The following is a 26,962-nucleotide window of genomic DNA, read 5'->3' as shown; positions in this document are numbered from 1 at the left end:
TGCAGGAAAGGGAACATCTGGCCCTGAGAAATGGGCGCTGGGGAAAGAAGTGGGGCGGAGGGGAAAGAGGGGCTGCCTCCTCCCCGGCATTTCTGTGCATGTCAGCGCATGTCTGTGCTCAGGCTGGTCAGCTGCATTCGTTTGAAATCCCCACCACCCCTTCCTCCTAACCCAGCGTTCCCCTGTCCCAACCCTGACCCAGAGAGCAGAATGTGAGCTGGAGCCTGGAACACAAAGCCATGTAAGGTCTGTGGAAATCACTGCTGCCCTGCCTTAGGCCCGCCTCCCAACCCCAGCCCGCTCCACCCCCCTCCCCAGCCTTCCCATGCTCTTCCCATCCTCAGTCTCCATTGCGTCGCAATACTGAGAACCTCAGCCAGAGTCTAGGAGCCCCCAGTACAGGGAGCAAAAGAGACCCTCTTCTGCTGGACTGAGAATACAAGTCTCCACTTTGGTTCAATCCTCTGTCTCTACGTTCATGGGACAATGAACCAGAAGACCACCCTGGTGCTCCTCGCTCTGGCTGTCATCACCATCTTTGCCCTGGTGTGTGTCTTGCTAGCTGGCAGGGGAGGAGATGGTGGTGAACACAGCCTGCCTCCCCTCTGCCCCTCCGTATCACCAAGTGCCCAGCCGTGGACACACCCTGGCCAGAGCCAGCTGTTTGCAGACCTGAGCCGAGAAGAGCTGACAGCTGTGATGAGCTTTCTGACCCAGAAGCTGGGGCCAGGCCTGGTGGATGCAGCTCAGGCCCAACCCTCAGACAACTGCGTCTTCTCGGTGGAGCTGGAGCTGCCCCCCAAGGCTGCAGCCCTGGCCCACCTGGACAGGGGGAGCCCCCCGCCTGCCCGGGAGGCACTGGCCATCGTCTTCTTTGGCGGACAACCCCAGCCCAATGTGACTGAGCTGCTGGTGGGGCCACTGCCGCACCCCTCCTACCTGCAGGACGTGACTGTGGAGCGTCACGGGGGCCCCCTGCCCTATCACCGACGCCCCGTGCTCATGCGAGAGTACCTGGACATAGACCAGATGATCTTCAACACAGAGCTGCCCCAGGCTGCTGGTCTCCTCCACCACTGCTGCTTCTACAAGCACCAAGGAGGGAACCTGGTGACCATGACCACAGCCCCCCGTGGCTTGCAATCAGGGGACAGGGCCACCTGGTTTGGCCTCTACTACAACATCTCAGGGGCTGGGTTCTTCCTGCACCCCATAGGTTTGGAGCTTCTGGTAGACCACAAGGCTCTGGACCCTGCTCGCTGGACCATCCAGAAGGTGTTCTTTCAAGGCCGCTACTATGAGAGTCTGGCCCACCTGGAGGAGCAGTTTGAGGCCGGCCTGGTGAATGTGGTGGTGATCCCAGACAATGGCACAGGTGGGTCCTGGTCCCTGAAGTCCAAGGCGCCTCCGGGTCCGGCTCCCCCTCTGCAGTTCCATCCCCAGGGCCCCCGCTTCAGTGTCCAGGGGAGTCGAGTGGCCTCCTCACTGTGGACTTTCTCCTTTGGCCTCGGAGCTTTCAGTGGTCCAAGGATCTTTGACATCCGATTCCAGGGAGAACGGCTGGCTTACGAGATCAGCCTCCAAGAGGCCTTGGCTGTCTATGGTGGAAATTCCCCGGCGGCAATGCTGACCCACTACATGGACGGCAGCTTTGGTATGGGCAAGTACGCCACACCCCTGACCCGTGGGGTGGACTGCCCCTATCTGGCCACCTACGTGGACTGGTACTTCCTTTTGGAGTCCCAAGCCCCCAAGACACTACCTGATGCCTTTTGTGTGTTTGAGCAGAACCAGGGCCTGCCCCTGAGGCGACACCACTCAGCTTTTCACTCCCACTATTTTGGGGGCCTTGTGGAGACAGTGCTGGTCTTCAGATCTGTGTCGACCTTGCTCAACTACGACTATGTGTGGGATATGGTCTTCCACCCCAATGGGGCCATCGAAGTCAAATTCCATGCCACAGGCTACATCAGCTCAGCGTTCCTCTTTGGAGCTGCCCGAAGATATGGAAACCAGGTTGGGAAGCACACGCTGGGCACCGTCCACACCCACAGTGCCCACTACAAGGTGGATCTGGACGTGGGAGGTAAGACATCCTGGCGGAGGCCAGGATCCCAGATAGGGGGCTGAAGGGCTGTCTTTGTTTGCTTTGTGTTTGTTGGAGGTTTGCCAGGAAAGGAAGATCTGAGCATGAGTATATGTTTTGGAGTTTCATGCTTCCTCTTTTGCTGGATGGGAGAGAGTTGGCTGCTGAATTTTACTGAGATCTTAGCTCATTGGCTGGGTACAGAGCTGCCACCCACCCTCCACATGACCTCATCAGAAAATCTTGGGAAACAGCTAAGCTCAGAGAAGAGGCAGGATCCAGGCTAAGGGTCCCCTTTGCCCTCTTCCCTCTCTGGCACTTATATGGGCCCCACTTCAGTGAGGCAGCCATTTGCTTTTCAGCTTATCTGTGTCTGGCCTGCAGTGTAGGTTTTGGGGAGGATCTGTTTGCATTCTGCGGAGTCCCTGGCACCTGCAGGCCAATCGTGGAACGCCCCCGGGGGATACATTTCCCTGGGAGGTGGACCTTTCTCCTCCCTGAATTTCCATCTCTGGGCACAATACACTTAAGTGTGAGGGGTAGAGTGGATACTGTGGAATATTCCAGATAGTTCCTGGAGTTGGTGGTCACAGAGAGACAAGGGTTACATGATGCCTCGGAGTCTTGGTCATTTTACTGTCGTTCCCCACACTGAGTTCATCACCAGATTTTTTTCTGCCTCTGAAATATCTCCAACCCCTCGCTTGGCCCCGCTACCGGCCCCCTGTGGGCGCCAGCCCTCTCTCTGCTGCTTCGACTCTTCTTCCTCTCAGATCCATGGTTCACCCTGTGCTCAGAGGGACCTACCAGGCCATGCCAGCCTGCTCCCTTACACACTTCCCACTTTCCCCATCACCTATAGGATCCTGTCCACAGAAGGACCTACAAGGCCCTTCCCTTCAGAGGACAGCTACTGCCTGCCTTTCACCTTCTTCCCCGCGCTGCTTAAGACACACACCCGCCCTGTCCCTGGACACGCGCACCACATGTGACAGTCACGCTTCTTTGCTTTTGCTCCTGTTTTGCCCCTGTCTAGAATGCCCTGCCATGTCACCTCTGCTGGTGACATCCTCTAAGGCCAGGCTGAAAGGTGGCCCAGGAAGCCCTCTATTCTTGCCTGTACCTGTGTTCCTCTAACCTTCAATCTGGAATGGGCTCCTCTCACACTACAGTCCCTTCAGGGCTTGGCCTCTCTGGGGCTTCTGTGAGAGCAGGAGGGTAAGGATGTTGTTTCATTCATCAGTGTGTCCCCAGTGCTGAGCACAGGCCTCTCCACTAATGAGTGTGAAAGGATGAAGGAATGAAATCCTTGAAGAAATATTTCACAGGTCAACAGGTTTGGCTGAAAGATTGGGACATCTTGGGGAGAGGGGAGAGAAGAGGGGGCACACTCAGTCTGGCTTTCTCTTTGGCCCCCACTCTGAAGCCAGGTGGGGACAGAGTCCGGGGGCGGCGGGGGGCAGCTGCATGACCAGCCCTCCCTCCCCCCCTCCCCCCCTTCCCCCCACCTACACTCTACCCCTGCAGGACTGGAGAACTGGGTCTGGGCTGAGGACATGGCTTTTGTCCCTACGGCGGTACCCTGGAGCCCCAAGCACCAGATACAGAGGCTGCAGGTGACCCGGAAGCTGCTGGAGACGGAGGAGCAGGCCGCCTTCCCCCTGGGAGGTCCCACCCCTCGCTACCTGTACCTGGCCAGCAATCACAGCAACAAGTGGGGGCACCCGAGGGGCTACCGCATCCAGACAGTCAGCTTTGCTGGGGAGCCTCTGCCCCAGAACAGCTCCATGGAGAGAGCCTTGAGCTGGGCAAGGTGGGTGATGGGGTGCGGTATGCGTATGGGGTTGGGGAGGGGATGAGAGTGAGAAGGGAGTGTTGGGAGGGGCAACTGGGAACTCAGTTCAGACTGTACACGAGGTGAGTGAGGTAAGAGCTCAAAAAGGATTTCCTGGTTATCCAAAGGCCCACAGTGGATACATGGTCCCCTTGGAAGGCTAAAGCCCAGGTGGGAAAAGTCTTTTCTGTTTGGGAGGGGGCATATTGTGAAATGGCAAGGGATGAACAGGAGGACACGGAATGATTTCGGGCCACCCACCAGGGTGGCGTCAGAGTGACTGTGTGAATGAGATGGGAATGCTGAGGTCCATGGGCTCGGCTCCCTTCCATGATGATCAGGCAGCAGGATGGACTTAGTGACCATGGAGGCCTGACCAGAGCATCTCTAGGTACCAGCTGGCTGTGACCCAGCGGAAGGAGGCAGAGCCCCGCAGCAGCAGCATCTTCAATCAGAATGACCCCTGGGCCCCCACCGTGGACTTTGCTGACTTCATCAACAACGAGACCATAGTTGGAGAGGTCAGCTGGCTGTGGGAGGCTGAGGGAGGGGTTCGGGGACACAGAGATGAGCCCCACCTCCTCTTGGGGAGGTCCCTGAAAACCATCTCCTCAAGGACGGAGCTGACTCCTGCCTTCTGTGCTTTTGTGGATCTGATCATTACCTGCTGAGGGAATCTTCCCAAGCTGGAAGTTCATTTGCACACAGTGGCTGAGCCTATCCTCAAGACTCTACAGCTCTCTAAGTCTCAGTGTCGTGGACTGAGTCCTTTAAGGGCCCCAGGACTCAGGAGGGCTGGAAGTGACCAGGGAAGACCACATCTCTTATATCTAAAGCTTCTCTGTTGCTGGCTTGACCATTAAAGGATTAATTTCCAAGTTAATTTCTGCCTCCCAAACCCTGATCTTCCCTCCTCATCCTCCTTCTCTCAGAGTTTGGGAGCTCTCGTTGAGTCAGGGGAAAAAAGCTGAAGTTGCCCGTGGGTATCATCATTCCTCTGGGGGTGTGTAGGCTGATGGTGATGTCATGGGGAATGTCAGATGATGGAGGGTACGGGCTGGGATGGGGGGCAGGTGTTGCTCCGAATATGAAATCGACCATTTATGCGTTGATTTCTGGACTAGTAGGAAAAATGTTTGAAGACTTAAAATCCTCCTGAGCAAAGGTGGGCTGCCAAAGTGAATCCTGGGGGAGGCGGACGTGCCCTTAGCAAAGCCAGACCTCACGATCCTCTTTCTTCGCCCCCTTAGGACTTGGTGGCCTGGGTGACAACCGGTTTCCTGCACATCCCCCATGCAGAGGACATTCCCAACACAGTGACTGTGGGGAACAGCGTGGGCTTCTTCCTCCAACCCTACAACTTCTTTGACCAGGACCCCTCCTTCGATTCTGCTGACTCCGTCTACTTCCGGGAGGACCAGGATGCTGGGGCCTGTGAGGTCAACCGCCTGGCTTGCCTCCCCCAGGCTGCGGCCTGTGCCCCCCACCTCCCTGCCTTCTCTCACGTGGGCTTCTCCCACAACTAGGTGGATGGGGAATGTGGTTGGGACCCCAGTGCCAGGGAGTGTGGGGAGGGGGAGGGGATGGGTACTGGGCAGGGCAGCCTATGTCTTCTCCCTCATCACATCTTGGGGGTCTTCTTTCTCCCATCGCCCTCCCTTCCCTCCCCCTTCCTTCTGGAAGCATCCTGAGTCTGTGATGCCCGACACAGGGGGCTCTCAGCTCTGTTGACCCCAGACCTGCTAAGTTCCTCTTGCAGAGAGGAAAGGAATGGCCAGCCAGGAGCTTGGAGTCATGGTTAAACTTTCCAGAAGACTCCTGTTTTGGGTGTTTTTTGTTTTGTTTCCTTTTATTTTTGCTTTCTGGGTTTCCCAAATCTTCTTAGCCATCCCAGGTTTCTCTTGAGACTCCTGAGTCCTCACTTGGGAGGTGAGGATGGGGGGCTCTGCTATGGGGATAGGCACCAGGAGGCCATGGGGCAGGGTTCCTGCCAGGCCCGTGAATCTAGGAATCAAGCTGGAAGGGGCTCTTTGGCCCATGTTTCCTTCTCTCTCTCTCCCCTCTTGCCTAGCCTCCTCCAGTTCCCACCTGTTCTTATATCCTGGGATTTCCCTCCCAGCCCTGAGGGGATGTTACCCAGCCCTCATTTCTCACCTCTGGTCTCCTCTCCTGGTTCTAGGCCTGTGGAAGTCTCAAAATGCAAGGGACATCTAGTTTGAGAGGACAGTCCCCGTCTGTGTCCCTGTGTCTGGGAGCTGCCCCCACCCCCAGTCCTGGGGCAGGATGTGTTTCCCCACAGTTCTTTCTGCCCATTTGTATAGGCCTGCCTTGCATTCTCTGGCAGAGGATGGTCATGGAGACAGCAGCAGCTCAAGTTAGCACGTTAGATGGCTTTGCGGGTGCAGTGGTAATGAGGAGTGGTCATTTTGTGCCAAGTCTGTGCGTGACCAGTGCCCTCTGTCCTCTGCAGTAGCCAATATGGGAGGCTGGGTGGACACCAAGGATGAGAAGCAGGAAGACCAGGGACTCCAGTCATAGCGCCGGGGGCCCAATCACGTGTGAGCATGCAAATGAGCCAAGGCCTCTGGGGGTGGAGCCTCCCCGGCAGGTTGTCCGTGTGGAGGGGTGGGTGGGAGCAGTCTGGATTGGGGGTCCCTCTACAAAGAGCCAGAGATGGGAAGCAGCAGAACTGTCGTCCCTCAAAGACTGATTAAATAAATTCTGATGCAGCCTTACAAAGCAATACTACACAGCTGTAAAACTAATTATATCTCTTTATAGGGAATAATCTTCCAATGAACAAGGAGAGGCACAGAAGTGTGTATAGGGCACTTCCATTTGTGTTTTACAGGGAAGGATCATATAAATACATATTTTCATATCTTATAGATGCATATTCGGAAGACACGGGTAACACTGGTTGCCTCTGTGGAGGGGAACCAGGAAGCTGGGACAGAGGAGGGAGGAGACTTAGTACTATACACCCTTTTGTACGTTTGAATTTTGAACCATGAGACTGTATTACCTATTCATTTATTATTATTCAAATAATAAATGGGCCCAAACAACACCTGACTTCTTTTTTTTTTTTTTTTTTTTTTGCGGTACGTGGGCCTCTCACTGTTGTGGCCTCTCCCGCTGCGGAGCACAGGCTCCGGACGCGCAGGCTCAGCGGCCATGGCTCACGGGCCCAGCCGCTCCGTGGCATGTGGGATCTTCCCGGACCGGGGCACGAACCCGCGTCCCCTGCATCGGCAGGCGGACTCCCAACCACTGCGCCACCAGGGAAGCCCCTGACTTCTTTTTTTAAACTGACTTGTCTTTTAGGAAGGGGTTGGGGTAGGGGGGAAGGGTAGAGTGAGTTAAGAGATAGCCCCAGGGACTCAATTTTCTCAAGTATTTGAGACCCAGAGAAATGGGTGTGGCCTCTGGTAACTGCTTTGCCTCCTCTTGCCTGTACATCTCCAAGAAAATGTTAAACCTCAGTCAATGTCTCTTTTGCTGTCTCTCACTCCCTCTCCCTGTCTCTCTCTCTCTCTCAGAAGTGGGGGCGATGAGAAGCACAGGGGAGGGGTGACTTCTGCCTGCTGGAAGCCCAGGCCAGGCTAGGAGGTGAAATGCAGGAAACAGATTTCAGACGCTGCTCAGCTTCTGACCAGAGGGAGATCATATCCAGGGAGCACAGCCAACACAGAAGCTTCTGCTACCTTCTGTCCTGCCCCAAGCCCAGGTTCACTTCTGGGTCAGTAGAACAGCGGATGGAGACGAGTTAGTGAGCTGGAGAGAAACTAGGTTCCAAAGAACAGAGAGAAAGACTTCAGTCAGGAGGGAGGGCCAGTGATGGCTGGATGAATTTATAACACAGGCTGGGGTGGAAGCCAGGGTGACAGAGGACAGAGAGAGATTGAGGACAAGGAGAGACTGAAGACTGAGACCGAGGGGAAAAAGGCATGTTGTGGCCACCGTGGCTCTGATACTGAGTTTATGCTTCTGTTGTTTTCTCTGACCTGAGTAACTTCACTTCTCCGTGACATGCTTATGATTTTGTCTCCACCTCCTGCTGGCTCCTGTTCATGGTCAGTTGCACAACAGTCAGTGTTGGAGGGAAAAGGAATAAAGGAAGGCTGGTGTCCACCCCTCATCCCATCCTGTTATTATAACATGACACTCATGGCCTTGAAACCCATCTCCAGACCAAGAGTGTGAGTGTTTGCAAGCGGTGAGTGTGCGTGTGTGTGTGAATGCTCGCTCACGAGCTTTGATCTGAAGAAGGGACGGTGGTGTGTCTCTCAGTCACGTCATAGAGATGACAGCCCTCCGTGGAGATGACATGGAGATGACAGCTCTGGCCCAGGCATCCGTGGACACGTGGGTCGTAAGCTCATCAGCCCGGCTGGGGTCAGGAGGGCTGCAAGGTGGACCTCCAGCCCCTACCCCACCCGCTCTCTTCCTAAACCCCTGAGGCTGGCTGGATCGTTCGCCTCAGACTTCTGGTCCAGCCGTAGGAGGGAAGAGTAACCCAGGATGTCAGGTTCTGAAATAACTGGTGTCCCCAAGGCCAAGATCTTTAGGACTTGGGCCCATTGCCCTATAAGAGGGGCTGGACAAGGGGACGCCTGAGGCTTAGGTCAGGGGCATAATTGGACTTCCAGGAATGTAGACATGGGAAGTCCCTGTGAGGAGCACAAGATATGCTCGCCTGCCTCTGCTCTCCTGTAGCCCCCTGAGAAGGGCTCCCTCTGAGGGTGCAGGAGAAGGATTCCTACATGCATTCAACAAAGATTTCCCCAGTGCCTCCTACATGCCAGGTACCTTGAAAGGCACTAGGATACGTTATGGAATAAGATGCACAATGTCTACCCTCAGGGAAGAGAGGGGCCAGTAAAGGGTCCATTACATCAGGGAATTTGCCAGGGGAGGTAGGAGGAGGACATAGCAGGGGCTCCTAACCCGGACTTAGGGATTGAGGAGGCTTCCTGAGGGACCTGACGTCTAAGCTGATCCTGGCAGAGGAGTAGAAGTTGGCCGAGGGAGAAGGAAGAGAGCGAGATAAGGTTCCAGGAAGAGGGAACAGCATATTCAGAAGCCAGGAGGTGACAAACTGGCCCCATCCAAGTACCCAAGTTCATTGACATGTGTGTGGGCTGTGAGCAGAGCCTGGAGGGCCAAGCAGGGGGCAGAGGAGGCAGGTCCTTGCAACCACAGTTACCGTAAGGAAAATGGGGAGCCATGGAAGGATTCTAAGCAAGGGAGTGACAGGGTCAGTGTTGCCTTTGAGGACATTGCCTCTGGCCCAGATACAAAGAATAGAGTTGACAGAAGGCTTAGGCTTAGGGAGGTGGGTCGGGGGAAGAAATGATGGTGGCCTGAATTCAGGGTGAGGCTGGGGGAGGACTCCTGTGAGAATGTGGCCCAAGGAGGCCCTGTTTGCAGAGTGCCCTGATCAGAGCCCCATCCTGGATGCCCCCCTCCCACCTCCCAACTTGTGCTGAGATCACAGGGAAAGTAAGAAAGGATGCCTGGTCACTGACTCTGGTCCTCAGCCCCTGACCTCCTGAACGGAAGACCATTGCTTTTTTTTTTTTTTTTGGCATGCGAGATTTAGTTCCCCTGCAGCAGAAGCGTGGAATCTTAAGCACTGGACCGCCAGGGAAGTCCCCTGTATGTCCTTCTTCTGAGGAAAGTCTCCCACCATCCCAAGTCACCCAGTGCAACCTTTGTGTCCTTGTGTCACCTAAGAGGCTGTGCCCTTTCTCACTCATCCGCCCAATCAGACACCGAGTCCTGTCAACTCCACCCACCACATCGCTCAGACCCCTCCCTTCCTCTCTGTCCTCGAGGTCACCGGCCTCATCCTGGCCCTTTGTTTCCTGTCCAGTGTCCTCCCCACGTCTGTCCCACACCCAAGCCCCACTCCACACTGGAGCCAGAGCCATGTCCCCAGAATGCAGATCAGAGTGCACTGACCTGGGTGTCCGGGATGGTCCCGCTGGCCACACAGGGCCTCTGGGGCAGCAGCTCGACTCAGGCACCACGTCCTGGGGCCCAGTCCTCAGCCTGTGGGCTGGGGGGTGGGCTCTGGCTCCCAGGGATAAACGCATCTTCAGCACATTCACAGAGGCTGGGGACAAGTTGGTCCAAATGAAAATAAGACCTAGTGGGGGGAGCAGGACGTGTGGTCCTGTCTTCTGAGTGATTCTCCAAAAGGGACAACTTTTCAACACGTTTTTAGGGTGTTTGACAAGATGATTGTGAAGCCGAGGATGAAACGATATCAGAGGAAGCGATGTGACAGTGAGACACTTAGGGAAGGTGGGCAGAGGGGACACCTTCTTCTGAACCTGTTCCCCCACCAGGCAAGGCAAAGGCTCTCCCTCCCACTCCCTGATCATTACCCACCTCCCATAGGAGAGCCTGGGGATACCCCACCAGCGTGGACATTCTTGACCTGTGCTTGGTAGCACTGGTCGGGACATAAAACATTAACCGTCCTCTTAAAGGTGTGTTCTTAGCTGGGAGGTAGAACCGGAACTTATGAAAGGGCCCAGAATGAAGTTCCCAGGCTGGAAATACCTGCCTTGTGGCCAGGGCTGGGTTTGACCTTAGATTCTTCTCCCCCTTATTATAAAGTCCACATGGCCCATTTCAGATTGAGACAGGCTGGGACCTGGGACCCTTTACAGGAGTGCTTGCACTTGTACCTGGACAAATGTTTCCTGGAGCCACAGATCACAAAGAAACTGCAAGGGACTAAAAATAACTGCACGCATGGGCAATCGGGGCAACTATGAACCATAAGATACAAAAAAGCCACAAACCAACTGCCACTTCTGAGGTGCCGGGAGCAAAAGCAGGGTACTGGGCATGACCCCTGCACACAGCACCACCAAGGGGGTGGGCAAAACACCTCAGCCTCCCCTCGGGCCCGACCCACCGATCTGCCCCCAGCCTCACCCTCACCCTCACCCTCACCCCACGTAAGGAATCAGCCCAACCTCCACAGAGAGCAAGCAAGGGAACTTGCGTTTGTTTGTTTTTAATTAATTTATTTAGTTATTTAGTTTTGGCTGCGTTGGGTCTTCGTTGCTGCGTGCAGGCTTTCTCTAGTTGAGGCGAGCGGGGGCTGCTCTTCATTGCAGTGCGTGGGCTTCTCATTGCAGTGGCTTCTCTTGTTGTGGAGCACGGGCTCTAGGCACGTGGGCTTCAGTTGTTGTGGCACATGGGCTCAGTAGTTGTGGCTCATGGGCTCTAGGGCGCAGGCTCAGTAGTTGTGGCTCACGGGCTTAGCTGCTCTGCGGCATGTGGGATCTTCCCGGATCAGGGGTCGAACCCGTGTCCCCTGCACTGGTAGGCGGATTCTCAACCACTGCGCCACCAGGGAAGTCCTGGGAACTTGTGTTTTGTTCTTACTCCTTCCTGCTGCAGCATGAGTCCCAGTAAAGCCTTGCCTGAATTCCTCCTCTGGCTTCTTATCAATTCTATCGATTAAAGAGTCCAAGGACACGGGTCAGTAATAAAATGACCCCTTATGTGGAATTCCCATATCAAAATAGAGCTGGTTGCATAACCAGATGATATTTGGAGAATCTGACCTTTCTGGTGTTGATTTCCCTGGTTTTACATGTTCTGAGATTTCTCACTGTCTTTCCGCAATTACTACTTTGCTTAGACACACACCTCACAAGGCTCCCTGCCCTGACCTCTTCTGCCCGCCCCCCTCCCATCCCCACCTCACACCCCCTAAGCTGGCCTTGGCCGTTCCCTGCCCAGGCCCAGGCTGTTTCAAGTTCCTGTACCTTTGCAGCTTCTGTTCCCTTCGGCTTGAATGCCCTGTCCAGTCTCCTGCAGGCGCACGCACTCTGTCTACAAGGTTGGTCTAACATGGCTTCCTGGGGAAGAGCTCTTGGACATGTCCAGGTTGCAAAGGATTCTCCTCCAGGCTCACAAGAGATGCATGTCCTCTCTCTGGATCCGTCAGTCTCTCCTAGTTCCCCTCAGGACCTGGCTGCACAGAGGATGGCAGTCTCCCACACATCACCTGCCCAAGAATGGAGGCCACTTTGCTCTCTGCCTCTGCAGTATTTTGGAGGCGGGTTTCCTGGAAATGAGGGTTGTGGGCAGCTAGGTTATGTTCACAGCCAGTTTCCAGGCACCCTGACCTCTGCCGTGCTCCATCAGTCCTGCTCAAGTGGGGAGGGATCTCTGTTACACTGAAACTCCCCACCCCCTCCAACGCCCCCCTCATGCTCCCCTCCAGTGATTTAGGGTGCTCAGGGCCTCCAAGGTGTTGACCTGGGTCAGCCCTTGAGCCCCCCAGCTCCTCCCAGGTGCTTTATGTTCTCAGCGTGGCTCTCCAGTCTCCTATGGGTGCCAGTAGGATTCTGGTTGATGGGGGAGCCGTAGACTGTGATGAGGGCTTCGTCAGCTAGAGGACGGAAGGAGGGAATCTGGTTGGAGGGGTATGCACAGGTGAGTTTTGCTTGCGGCCTTGTAGCCAGGAGAAAGGCCGTATCTGGAGAGTGGAGGAGGAGCCCAAGGACAGTCCCTTTCTGCCCCTGTCACTTCTTCCACTTGCCTCTCTCCAGGTGTATCTCCCAAACCGATCCCTCCCCCACTTCGTTCCACAACCTTGAACCTGTGTGTTTGTTTTGGAACAGGAGGACAGAGGCTTACTTGAGTCACTTAAAGTCCACATTCCTACATCAGCCCCACCTCCCGAGCCTGGCCTGACCACTGATTCCCCCAGCCTCCGCCCCCTGCCAACCTTCTGCCATTGCCCAGAAGCCCCACCCAGAGCCAGGAACCTCCAGAGACTGAAAGGGGCATCGTGCACCCAGGTCCTGTCTGTCTGTCTGTCTTTCTATCTTGCATTCCGATGCAAGAGCCTGGAGGCAGCCAGGAGCTTTAGCTATGGCTGTCTTTATTCTTCTGTTCCTGTGGAGTGTTCTGGTGGTGGGCATGGGTGAAGGTGGTGCTGGGAGTGAGGAAGGAATTGGGAAGGAGTGTCATCCCAGCCTGCCTCCCCTCTGCCCCTCTGTATCCTACAGTGCCCAGCCCTGGACACACCCTGGCCAGAGCCAGCTGTTTGCAGACCTGAGCCGAGAAGAGCTGACGGCTGTGATGAGCTTTCTGACCCAGAAGCTGGGGCCAGGCCTGGTGGATGCAGCTCAGGCCCAACCCTCAGACAACTGCGTCTTCTCGGTAGAGCTGGAGCTGCCCCCCAAGGCTGCAGCCCTGGCCCACCTGGACAGGGGGAGCCCCCCGCCTGCCCAGGAGGCACTGGCCATCGTCTTCTTTGGCGGACAACCCCAGCCCAATGTGACTGAGCTGCTGGTGGGGCCGCTGCCGCACCCCTGACCACACCCACAGTGCCCACTTCAAGGTGGATCTGGACGCAGGTGGTAAGACATCCTGGCGGAGGCCAGGATTCCAGTAAAGGGGGCTGACGTCTCCATGCCTAGATTTAAAAATTGTCATTGAAACATCAAAAATGTAAAAGTATAAGAAGAAAATGTGAAAGTCATCAAATTCCTCAGAGATTTTCACCCTTAGATGGTTATTCTCTCATGCTTAAAAAAAGTCTTTCCTTTTTTAAAATTGTGCATCTGCACTCTAGAATATATTACAGTGTATACTGTGTATATATGATATACTGATATACATTTTTAGAATTTTACCACCAAATTTCTATCATAATGTACATATATTGTGTCACTTCTAATTTCTCACATAACAACGTATTACACTCAGGCAAACAACAAATATTTACCGAACGAATGCGTATTTGTGCCAAGCACTGCACTAAAACAATGTAACAGAAGAAACAATATCCCTGCTCTCAGTAGGCTTAGGTTGTAATGGAGGAGTGGAGAGCACAGTGGAGGGCTCCTGGAAAATGTGAGAGAAACATTTTTTTTTAAATTGAAGTTTACTTGACTTAACAATGTTGTGTTAATTTCTGCTGTACAGCAAAGTGATTCAGTTATACATATATATATTCTTTTTCATATTCTTTTCCATTATGATTTTTTTATTAATTAATTAATTTATTTATTTTTGGCTGCATTGGGTCTTTGTTGCTGTGTGCGGGCTTTCTCTAGTTGCTGTGAGCAGGGGCTACTCTTCGTTGCGGTGCCCAGGCTTCTCATTGCAGGGGCTTCTCTTGTTGCTGAGCACGGGCTCTAAGTACACGGGCTTCAGTAGTTGTAGCACATGGGCTCTAGAGCACAGGCTCAGTAGTTGTGGCACACGGGCTTTGTTGCTCCGCGGCATGTGGGACCAGGGCTCGAACCCGTGTCCCCTGCATTGGCAGGTGGATTCTTAACTACCACGCCACCAGGGAAGTCCCCCATTATGATTTATCACAGGATACTGAATATATTTCCCTGTGCTATCCAGTAGGACCTTGTTGTTTATCCATTCTATATATAATAGTTTGCATCTGCTAACCTCAAACTCCCAATCCATCCCTCCCGCCCGGCAATCACAAGTCGGTTCTCTATATCTGTAAGTCTGTTTCTGTTTCACAGATGTGTTCATTTGTGTCGTTCTTTAGATTCCACATATAAGTGATATCATATAGTATTTACCTTTCTCTTTCTGACTCACTTCGCTTAGTATGATAATCACTAGGTCCATCCATGTTGCTGTAAATGACATTATTTCATTCATTTTTATGGCTGAGTAGTATTCCATTGTGTGTGTATGTATATGTACATATATATATGTATGTATGTGTGTATCACATCTTCTTAATCTAATCATCTGTTGATGGACACTTAGGTTGCTTCCAGGTTTTGGCTATTGTAAATAGTACTGCTCTGAACACAGGGATGCATGTATCTTTTTGAATTACGGTTTTGTCTGGCTATACGCCCAGGAGTGGAATTTCTGGATCATATGGAAACTCTATTTTTAGTTTTTTAAGGAACCTCCATACTGTTTTCCACAGTGGCTGCACCAATTTACATTCGCACCAACAATGTAAAACGGTTCCCTTTTCTCCACACCTGAAACATTTTTATGCTTAACCTCTCTGTATCTCAGTTTACTCAAGTGTAAAAATGGTGTAACAGTGCATTCCTCATAGGACTGTTGTGAGAATTAATGATGATTATTTAAAAACATTTTTTTCTTTTGAAATAACTTTAGACTTACAGAAAAGTTGCAGACATTATATAGAGTTCTCACATACCCATCACCAGCTCCCCCTAATGTTAACATCTTGCATAACCACAGGACAATCACAACCAGGAAATTAACATTATTACAATACTATAAACTACAGACTTTATGAGAATTTCATCAGTTCTTTACTGATTTCCTTTCTCTGTTCCGGGATCTAAACCAGCAACCCACCTTGCACTTAGATGTCCTATCTCCTTATGGTCTCCTCCAGTCTGGCAGGTCTTTAGGTTTTCCTTGTCTTTCAGGAACTGACACTTTAGAAGATACTAGTCAATCATTTTGTAGAATGTCTTTCAGTTTGGGATTCTCTGATATTTTCTCATGATTGGGTTGAGCTTGTGTTTTCGTTTTTGTGGAGGTTTTTTTTGGTAAGAAAACCACAGAAATGACTTTATACCCTTCTTAGAGCGTCATATCAAGGGGTATGTGATGTCCATATGTCTTATTACCAGTGATATTGGCCTCAAGCACTTGGTTAAGGTGGTGTTTAGCAGCTTCCTCCATTGCAAAAGTTACTGTTTTTCCATTTTCAGTTAATAAATATTTGGGGGAAATTTTTGATGCTATGCAAATATACTATTTCTTTTCTTCTCAAACTCTTGCCCACGAATTTTAGCATCTATTGGTGGATTTTTCCTGCAACAATTATTATTGCTGTCTCATTTACATTTTTTCTCTTATTCTTTATACATTTATTAATTGGAATTCTCCATTAAGAAAGTGTTATCCCTCCTTTTTACTTTATTTATGTATGTAATTATTTATTCATAACTGTATGGACTCATGGATATTTTATTCTAAGGGTTATAACCCCATACTATCATTTATTTTGTTCCTTAAATTGTTTCAGCTTTGGCCATTGGGAGAGCCTTCAGGTTGGTTCCTGTGTCTTGCTGACATGCCTCCATCCTTTTTTGAGCACTTCTTTACTTTCTGGCACCACAAGATATTCCAGTTACATCTTGTATTTTCCCTGCTCCAGCCCGGAAATCAACCACTTCTCCAAGAATCTCTGGTTCTTTTTATTGGAGAATAGTATTTAGAAACCAAGATCTGGGTACCAGGTGTGCTCATTATTACTGGGATGTCATTGCTTTTAGGCTCTCTCATCGGACTTAGCTAGAAAATACATGTATGTATTCTAACTGACGCACACATCTCTCTTTATCTCTACATCTAAGCTATGACAACTCTTAAAGCACTTGGAACGGTGCCTGACACACACAGAGAAGTATTAGTTATTATTGTTAGTATTATCCACGTGAGCCTGCTTGTGTGGATGTACCGGAAAAGGAACTCTTGGCCTTTGTCGTCTACAAGTAGAAACTGTGGAGTGTGGGCTAGGAGCAGTAATTCACAAAGGGAAACTGAGGGTTTGCTTAATCAGTCTCTGCTCTCTTTGATCTTTGGAAGGTATGGAGGGAGCTTCCGGCATGTTTTGGTTTACTGCTCTTTGGTCTCAGATCACTTAAGTTGAGTCCTAATATAGAACCTAGTTGGACTCCAATAAAATCATTCAAAACTCCAACTATTCAGGCAACAGACTATGTCTTTGGCCTTGCCCCTTATTCCTGGCCAATCCCCAAGCAATAGAAAACACCGCTAAGCTCCAGCAGTGTTGGGCCTGGGCTCTGACTCTCCTTCCCTCTGACCTGCGTGTCTGCTGTCCGTGTGTGGTGGAGCCCCTTTGTGTTTGTTTCCTCTGGGTACTGATGTGTAGGCAGTGTAGAGCCAGACTGAGACCTGGGTCCCCAGCACTGCCATGAAACTAACCACGTGCCCTTGGTGACAAACCGGGGCACATTATTTAAATTCTCTAAGCCTCAGTTGTCCCATCTGTACAATGGGGACAACTATAGTTCCTCCTTCATCAGGTTGTTGTGCAAGTAAAGCATCAATCCATGTAAAGCCCTCAACACACTGCCTGTGCAGAGCTCCTCCAAGTTCAAAAAATATGAGCTACTGCTCTGATTATTTTCACGAGAAGGCAGTTCTAGTGACACCAGAGGGCTTCAGATATGAGGGGCAGACCCTTTCCTCAGGTCAGAAAGAACCTGGTCCTGCACGTTGCCTGCTAGACTGCTCCAACCTCAGGTAAACCCCCCTCCCTTCAGCTCCTCAGAGGGGGAAGGTCAGTGGAAGCCCAGTCACAAGGCATCTGGGATTATTACCAGTGATGATATCAAGAAGAAAGACCTTCAAATCTCTGGATCAGGGACATCTTGGGGAGAGGGGAGGGAAGAGGGGGCACACTCAGTCTGGCTTTCTCTTTGGCCCCCACTCTGAAGCCAGGTGGGGACAGAGTCCAGAGGGGGTGGAGCAGCTGCATGACCAGCCCTCCCTCCCCCCTTCCCCCCACCATCTCCACTTCACCCCTGCAGGACTGGAGAACTGGGTCTGGGCTGAGGACATGGCTTTTGTCCCTACGGCGGTACCCTGGAGCCCCAAGCACCAGATACAGAGGCTGCAGGTGACCCGGAAGCTGCTGGAAACGGAGGAGCAGGCCGCCTTCCCCCTGGGAGGTCCCTCCCCTCGCTACCTGTACCTGGCCAGCAATCACAGCAACAAGTGGGGGCACCCGAGGGGCTACCGCATCCAGACAGTCAGCTTTGCTGGGGAGCCTCTGCCCCAGAACAGCTCCATGGAGAGAGCCTTGAGCTGGGCAAGGTGGGTGATGGGGTGTCAGAGAGGCACTGAGGGAGGCAGACTGTACAAAAGGCTCCATGTTGCTGGGAACCCAGGTTCCCCCACCTCCCATGGGTGTGTGTACATATACACACTCACGATCACACATTCACACACACACATTCCTGCAGCCACAATCTTACGCCGCTCAAAATGAAGCCTCCTGCGTGGATGAATGAATGGAAAGATATGTGCTGAATCAAATATGACTAAATGCTCCAGGTGGAATCTAGGATGTTCACTAGACTATTCTTTTAACTTTTCTGTATGTTTAAAGTGTTCACAATCAAGGTTGGAGGGGAAAACAAAGAGAGCAGCACAGATCTGAGGGAATATTCCCTAAAATGCAGGCACATGGGATACTGAAATTCACCTAAGATGGGAATCAGGCCATGTCTGTGCACATGCGTCCAGGCCCTGACTCCCATCTGCATGGACGCGTGAGCGACAGTCCCACCTGAAGTCTGAACAATGGGCCGGTAGATGTTTGAGATACAGGATATTGAGCAAATGCGGGAATTTTGTGTGTGAGAGAGAGAGAGAGGGAAGTGAACAGAGAACAATAAAGAGGCTGGACAACATAAGACCTTTATGCTCGTTTCCCCTTTGTGTCCTCTCTTCAGTGCAGCTTCAGGCAGCAGGATGGCTCGATGACCCTGTGGGTCTGATCCAAATCCCCTGCAGGTACCAGCTGGCTGTGACCCAGCGGAAGGAGGAGGAGCCCAGAAGCATCAGCATCTATAATTTGAAGGACCCCTGGACCCCCCACCCGGGACTTCACTGACTTCCTCAACAACGAGACCATTGCTGGGCAGGTGAGTTGAGGGGGAGGGGGTGGGCATGAGGGGGGAGGCCGGGGGAGCAAGGATGAACCTCCTTACTCTCTCCCAAGCCAGATTCCTCTAGGTCTTTAGAACCCACTAAGGAAGAAAGCGCTATGATGTCACATTTTTCCTGGGCTGCTGAACTCAGCCCTCCCATACAAGGCCCCTGCGGGAGGCGGACGTGCCCGTAGCAAAGCCAGACCTCACGATCCTCTTTCTTCGCCCCCTTAGGACTTGGTGGCCTGGGTGACAACCGGTTTCCTGCACACCTCCCATGCAGAGGACATTCCCAACACAGTGACTGTGGGGAACAGCGTGGGCTTCTTCCTCCGACCCTACAACTTCTTTGACCAGGACCCCTCCATCGATTCTGCCGACTCCGTCTACTTCCGGGAGGACCAGGATGCTGGGGCCTGTGAGGTCAACCGCCTGCCTTGCCTCCCCCAGGCTGTGCCGCCCACCTCCCTGCCTTCTCCCACGCGGGCTTCTCCCACAACTAGATGGATGGGGAATGTGGCTGGGGCCCCAGGGCCAGGGAGTGTGGGGAGGGGAGGGGAGGGGCACTGGGTGGGGCAGTCCTCTCTCTCGCACCATCCTCCCTTCCCTCCCCCTCCCTGCTGGGAGCATCCTGAGTCTGTGATGCCTGACACAGGGGGTTCTTACCTTTGTTGACCTCAAACCTCCTGGGTTCCTGTCGCAGAGTAGAGAGGAATGGTCAGCCGGGAGTCTAAAGTGATGGCCATACTTTTCCCAGAAGACTCCTGTTTTTTTTAACAGTTTTTTAATCTTATTTTTAAAATGAGATGTAATTCATATACCATAAAATTCGCCCTTTTAACATGTACAGGTTTAATGGGTTTTAATATATTCATAAAGTTGTGCAACCATGACTACTATCTAATTCCAGAACAATTTCATCACCCCAGAAAGAAACTCCAAAATCTGTTAGTAGTCACTTCCTATTTCCCTCCAACCCATTCCCAATTCTAGGCAACCACTAGCCTTTCTGTCACTACAGATTTGCCTAGATTCTGGAAGTTTCATATAAATATATTCATACAATAAGTGGTCTTTTGAGGTTGGCTTCTTTCACTCAGTGCAGCGTTTTTGAGGGGCACCCATGTTGTAGCAGGAATCAGTACTTCATTCCTTCATGGACGAATAATAGTCCATTGTATGGATAGACCGTATTTCGTTTCCACTCTTTGGTTGTTCCGGATAGTGCTGCTATGAACATTTGTATACAAGTTTTCATGTGGACAAATGCCTTCATTCCTCTTGGGTATATACCTGGGAGCTGAATTGCTGGGTCATATGGTAATCTATGGTTAACGTTGTGAGGAGCTGCCAGACACCATTCCAAAGTAACTGTACCATTTCCTTTCTTTTCTTTTTTTTTTTTTTTGCATAACATAACATAAAACTTTTACTTAAACTTTTATGCAACATACTTATACACAACATAAAATGTACTCTTTGGCCATTTTAAAATGTACAATTCAGTTACCTTAAGTACGTTCAGAAGTTTCTTGGGCCTCCCCAGCTCCTCCTTTGCCCTGGGTCTTGAATATGAAGGTGAGGCATCTAGAGACTAGCTGTTCTCTGGAGCCCCAGGACAGGGTCCCCACGAGGCCTGTGTCCAAGATCTTAGGAAGGTGCTTCCCTCAATTCCCTGTCACCCTAGCTTCCTCCTTCTCTCTCCTTTCTTCCCCTTGTCCTTCCCCTCCTCTTGCTACTTCAGCTTCCACTCCCTGGTATTTCCCTCTGAGGTCCTGGGGGGAAGTCCCTGCTGGAAGTCCCCTCAGGTCCTATAATCCCCCACCCCAAATCCCCTCAGCTTTGGTGTCCTCCTCTGTCCCTGGGATGGGGAAGCCTTGGGCATACAGGGGACTGTGGAGCCAGGTGTGTCCCAGTGGGGACAGTCTCCGCCTAGTCAGGCAACAGCCTCCAGGGCCTCACATCCCTGTTGCCCCTCCTGGGGCATGGACTTTGGATGGCTATAAATAAGAACTGGGACATTTTCCAGAAAGGAGTGTGGGAGCATGAGTAGGGTGGGGAGGAGGTAGACCTCAAAGACCGAGTTTTCTCAGGTGCCTCCAGGCTAAGGGAACCCACGTGGAGTGCAGTGTCTACTTCTATAGTTTGACCTATCCTGTCAGTGTCTTTTCTAGAGGGACCTGTGAAGTCAGGAAGAGAGGGGGTTCCTTCCCCAGCTGGAAGCCCAGGCCACAGACCCAGCCCTAGGGAAGGACACTGAGTGGGCAGGCCCTGGCCAGAGGGGAGTTCAGGGAACAGAGACTTGGGTCCAACTCAGCTTGTGACCAGAGGGAAACTGGAAGCTCAGACCACACGGAAGTCCCATCATTTCCTGCAGGAACTGCCTGGACCCAGGCTCAACCAGGTGAGCCGGGAAGGCATTGAGTTCTGGCAAAGGGACCTTCACCTAAAGACTAAACGCAGTAGGAGACACGTTCCCATCGAGACTGGCAGCAGCATATGGTGAAAAGTGCTCGGATGGGGATGGGGCGAAGGCAGAGCTGGGTTAAAGAATTAAACGAGGTCATGCTTGAGAAGTACCTGGCACCTGATCCATGGTAAGTGACCCTCTAGGGGAAAAATCAGCGTTCAGTGGACCAGAACAGAGATCTGCAGTTGCCTTAAAGCAAAGGCTCTCAACCTTGACAGGACACCGAAATCACTGAGGAGCTTGTAAAACTCCACACACCCACGCCGCATTTTAGCCCAATAAAATTAGAATCTCTGGGGGTGACGCTCAGACATTAGCAGCTTTGAAATTTCCCCCAGCTGATTCTAACATGAAACCAAGGTTGAGAAAACCCTGGGATAGCAGTTCAGTTCCAAACCTGCCAGAGGAGACTGACCAAGAAACTAAAAAAGAAGGTGGCTGTCAGATGGCACAGAAAAGGGGCATTACAGAGCCTGCCCCGGCAGTGACAATCGACCCGTGCCTGGAGCAGAGGACCCGGCCCAAGGCCAGGACTGTCCAGCCCTGGAGGCACAATAGCCACGTGGATGAGGGCTCCAGGCCCTCTCAAATCTCTCTCATGACTCATGACCAACTGCTGCCTCTGATTCGCAGCTCAGTGGGCCAGCTTCCCACCACATCTCAGTCATGGAAAGAAAATGGGCAAGTCCGTTACAGCTGTTGTGTAAATGATTATATAGATATAGATATAGGTATATGAGATATATATATATATATCTTCTGTAAATTGGTATTCTGATAATGGCTTTTGCTTTAGCAGTTACTGGAAATGGAGAGTAGCCTTCAGGTGTTACTCTGGTAAATGTATTTATTTACTTATTTATTAAAAAAAAATTTTTGGTCCCACCGTGAGGCTTGAGGGATCTTAGTTCCCTGACCAGGGATCGAACCTGGGTCCTCGGCAGTGAAAGCACGGAGTCCTAACCACTGGACTGCCAGGGAATTCCCAGGTGTTACTCTGGTAAATTTAGATCTTCCCTAAAAGACCATCCCCCCTGGTGAGCTGACAAATCTGGTTTCTGACTTAGGCCCCCTCCCTTGGACTGTGGTGAATTCACCAGGAAACCATCGTGGGGTGTCCCGGGGGACATCAGCAAGCCTCTCCTGACACAGCACACACCAGCCTCGCCACAGACTCTGCAACTAGATTCCTGAGCCCAGACTCAGGAATCCTACCTTCCTTCCGTCCCCCTCCTATAGTTTTCCTTGGCCAACGGCCCTTTATAAATCTTCAGAGCTTCCCACTCTCTCCAGAGCATACTAGGCCATTCACGGACCAGGTTCAGCAGCTCCTGCCATCCTGATGCCCTGCTCACCAGACGCCCCCAACCATGGGACCTTCCCCAAACAGGCTGTTCCCATCCACTCATGCCTCTGCCCATGCGCTCCCCTCCTTCCCTCCTCTGGTTCCTTCCTCTTTCCCCTTCCTCCCTTTTTCATCTGGTGAAGGCTTATTCATCCTCTAAAACCCAACTCAAACATCATCCCCGTCCCATTTTCCCTGCTGGTTGCTTTGTTCTCCCTGCACCCTTGGTTCTTTGGAAAGAACCCTGCAATGGAGGTTCACACGCTGAACTCTAGTTCATCATCTACACGTGTCCTCCCCTCGCTTCCCTGGGGCAAGAACCATGTCCTGTTGGCCTTGGTGGCCTGATGCCCAGAATGGTGTCATGCCCATTGTGGGTGCTTAAATACATCTTTGTTGAAATAATGACAGTTGTTATATTCAGGTATTTCTTTGTCTTGTAAAAAAAACATTTCATATCCAGTTTCTCCTTTGACTCCCTCAAAAAGGAAGATCTAAAGAAGCCCAAAGATCCTGAGTGAATGATCACCCTGGCTGCACAGGTTAAGCTGGGACACGGGGCCAAAGGGCAACGCTGACACACTAGCCTGAATATTTCCTTTCCAGATGAGACCTGCACTGCTGGAACCAGCAGCCCAGCCAAGGTTGCAGGAGGGAGGAGATGGGACAGAAAAGTTTCTGAGTAGGTAGACATTGGCAGGTCTGTAAATTAGTTCCCCACACTGGGTTTTCCATGAAACAGGTAGGAAGGATCCAGAGCCTGGGGTAGGCCCAAGGGTGCGTGGTATGGGAGGGTTTGAAGCATAGACTGGACGTTGGACCCCAAAATGCTATAGAATTCGGCATGTATGTAAGGAAGGGTGTTTCTGAGGCAGCAAAGCAATGAGTTAAAGTTTTCCTCATTCTGCAACATGGTATAGTGTTTTGTAGTATGGTTTCTGGAGCTAGATTGCTGGGGTTTGGCAGGTGTGACCTTGGACAAGTTATATAACCTCTCTGTGCCTCACTTTTCTCACCTGTAAAATGGGAACAGTAATAAAATCTACCTCCGGATTTTTATGAGGATTAAATGAATCAGTTCATGTAATTTTCCAAGACTAGTTCTTGACATATAGTGAATGCTCACTGAATGTTAGTTATTATTTGATATTTTTAATAATTTATTTTATTTTATTTTGGCCATACCACACGGCCACCTGCCATGGAAGCTCAGAGTCTTAGCTACTGGACCGCCAGGGAATTTTCCCTTATTTGATATTTTATTAACCAGCATCTATTGGGTGTTTCAGTTACTGCACAGCAAGCCACCCTGGAAAATAGTGGCTTCAAACAACAGACCATTTTATTTGCTCATTACTCTGTAGGTCGGCGCTCTGAGCTGGGCTCATTCGGCAGTTCTTCTGGAGTCTCCTGGTTTCACTCTTGTGGCTGCAGATACCCGGCAGATGGACTGGAGCTGGATGGTCTAAGATGGCCTCACTCACAGGTCTGGAGCTGGGGCCAGTTGTCAGACATGCCACACATGACAGCAGTGTGTCTTCAGCACACCAGCCTGGACTTCTTCCCTTTGTGATCCAGGGTTCCAACTGTAGCTCAAAGAGAACAAATCCTAGTGAACGAATGCTTTTCAAGTCTCTGCTTACATCACATCTGCTAATGTCTCATTGGCCAAGGTACAAGATCAACCCCAGATTCAAAGGATGGAGACATAAACGTCACGTTTTCACAGGAAAAGAGTCAAAGTCACAGTGCAAAGGGATATATATCAGCAATGGGAGGAACCACTGCAGGCATCTAACCAAGCTACCATACTGGCCCCAGATATGCAAGCAGAACTCTGTTCTGGGTGCTGGAAGGGATGATTTCTTGGCCCTCAGGGCTCAGGATAATAGGAAAAGGGTTAAGAAATATGCAAACAACTGTAATGCAAGGTTTGAATGTGCTGAGTGACCTAAGGTAGGAATGGTTAAGGGCTAGGGGAGCTCAGGTCAGACTGATCCTTTATAGCTGATGAGGGGTGGGCATCAGTGGGTTGGGAAGGCTTTATTAGCTTGGCTTTGAAGTATGTTTAGAACCTGGACATGTGGAGATGGGAGGAATTATATTCCAGTTGGAGGAAAGAGCCAAGTTAGGCAAACCAAGGCATGTTTGGGAAATCCAAGACCATTAGTGTATCTGGAATGAGGGGTCCATGAAGGGGAGCTGCAAGACATAAGGCTGAAAAGATAACCTGGGGTCGGATTGTGGGTGAGCTTGAGTTTGAACTTCATTCTGAAGGCAGTGGGGAGTCACGGGATGTTTTCTGGGTGATAAATGGAAAGAACTGTATTGTAAGAAGGCTCCTTTGGGGGCTTCCCTGGTAGCGTAGTGATTAAGAATCTACCTGCCAATGCAGGGGACATGGGTTCGACCCCTGGTCTGGAAAGATCCCACATGTCGCAGAGCAACTAAGCCCGTGCGCCACAACTACTGAGCCTGTGCCCTAGAGCCCACGAGCCACAACTACCAAAGCCCGCATGCCACAACTACTGAAGCCCGTGTGCCTAGAGCCCGTGCTCCGCAACAAGAGAAGCCACCGCAGTGAGAAGCCCGCGCACCTCCACGAAGAGTAGCCCCCACTCACCACAACTAGAGAAAGCCCGCGCACAGCAATGAAGACCCCACACAGCCAAAAATTAAAAAATAAATAAATTTTTTTTAATAAAGAAGGCTCCTTTGCCTTTGCCAGTGGTCTGTAGGATGGCTCAGGTAGGGGAGTGAGAAGGGGCATAGGCCATCATTAGGTAACAAAGGGACTTGCAGGTCTAGGCAGAGGGATTGACGAGTGGCCACCAGAGTAGAAAATCAAACAAGACCTGATGAGGAGGCAACAAGGATGACTCAAAGATTGCCAGGCTCGGTGCCTGTAGGATGGCAGAGGAGGAAGAGATGCATTTACAAAGCAAGGAAGTCTGGAGGAACAACTGGTCTGGATGGAACTCATAGATCTGGGGAATGTATACAGCAGCCAGGTGGTGGCCAAGGGGGCACCTAACATCATGCTGATGGTGGGAGGAGGAAGGGGAGAAAGGAGAGTAGAGCTTGGTGGAGAGACACTGGAAACAGTGAGGGTGAGGGTGAGTGTTTCGTCTGTCGAAAGTGTCAGATGTGGCCAAAAATTAACAAAGAAGAAGGGTGAGAAAAGGTCAACCAGCAGACCTTCCAGCGAGAAGATCATGTTTCCTTCCCAGTAGAGCAGAGGAGGCTGAAGTTGCACAAGGCTGAGGACGGAGCAGCTCACACCCTGCTCGCTGGAATTCAAGGTTGGAGGGATCCCCTGGACTTACATGACCCTGACACTTCCCTCCTTCCACTTCCAACCTACTAAAGTGAAGAAAATCTTTAAAATCTTAAAAATAAAACAAGCTTTCCTTTCCATCCTAAAGGAGGGAGGCACACTATGCTCTCCTCGCCCTCTTCCCTGTCTCTCCTACTTGCTGGCTAGAGATCAGACACCGTCAGGACTCGAGTCCAGAGAGACAGGCGTTGGCAGGACAGACAGCTGTTTATTTCCTAGCAGAGCCCTGCTGTGTTTTCATAGCTCAGAATAGTTCCTTGGCGCTCTCCAATGCGCTCTTGCAGGGTGAGGAAACCTCATTGTTTGTTTTCATGACAATTCTGGGCCTCACCTCTTCCTCTTTCTCTGCATCACAGTCCATATTTGGGAGCTCTCAGAGGGGGTAAGGTATAGGTTAACAGGGTCCGAGACTACTAATTTCCTAATTATGTCCCCCAACTGGGCTCCGGAAGAGGAAAGGACTAATAACTGACTATACAACATGGGTGTTTTGGTTAGGATGAAAATTCTGAAAATTAAAGAGTTGATTAAAGGACTACAGGGCAGAGCTGGGGGAGAAAAACAGTAGGTGGAACAGAAGAGGGTGGAAGGGATGACCCCCTCTCCCAATCTGGATCACAGCTGGATGCCAGGCTCTGGGCAGGGAGCTGCCTTCCACTTGAGAATTGTGAGGTGCTTCTCTGACTCCTGGTGTACCTCAGGTCTCAGCTGGGTCTTGGCAGCACCCATGTTTGGAAGATGCCCAGAGGTGGAAGGAAGAACTGACTTCATTGAATGATCTTTCAAACTCTGAATTTTTATTTTAACCATGTGGATACATTACTTATGAAAATATTTTAATTAAAAAGATATGCAGTGGGCTTCCCTGGTAGTGCAGTGGTTGAGAACCCACCTGCCAATGCAGGGGACACGGGTTTGAGCCCTGGCCAAGGAAGATCCCACATGTCGCGGAGCAACTAAGCCCGTGAGCCACAACTACGGAAGCCCACGTGCCACAACTACTAAAGCCTGAGCACCTAGAGTCCGTGCTCTGCAACAAGAGAAGCCACCACAATGAGAAGCCCGTGCGCCGCAATGAAGAGTAGCCCCTGCTCGCTGCAACTAGAGAAAGCCTGCACGCAGCAACAAAGACCCAATACAGCCAAAAATAAATAAATAAATAAAATAAATTTATTTTTAAAAAAGATATGCAGATAC

At 51.2% G+C, this 26,962-nt stretch overlaps 1 protein-coding gene across 1 annotated transcript; it reads left to right on the top strand.

The window, feature by feature from the left end:
- The first annotated feature begins 328 nt into the window (after positions 1-328).
- Positions 329-19,249, top strand: AOC3 (amine oxidase copper containing 3). The gene is given in 6 exon segments (XM_049701788.1): positions 329-2,086; positions 17,489-17,774; positions 18,477-18,555; positions 18,557-18,607; positions 18,848-19,061; positions 19,064-19,249. Coding segments are annotated over 6 exon segments (2,283 nt in total). The 5' UTR covers positions 329-486; the 3' UTR covers positions 19,117-19,249.
- The last annotated feature ends 7,713 nt before the right edge of the window (positions 19,250-26,962 follow it).

The sequence above is a fragment of the Orcinus orca genome, chromosome 19 (assembly GCF_937001465.1).
Source record: "Orcinus orca chromosome 19, mOrcOrc1.1, whole genome shotgun sequence".
NCBI lineage: Eukaryota > Metazoa > Chordata > Mammalia > Artiodactyla > Delphinidae > Orcinus > Orcinus orca.
This window is presented reverse-complemented; position numbering and strand designations above follow the sequence as displayed.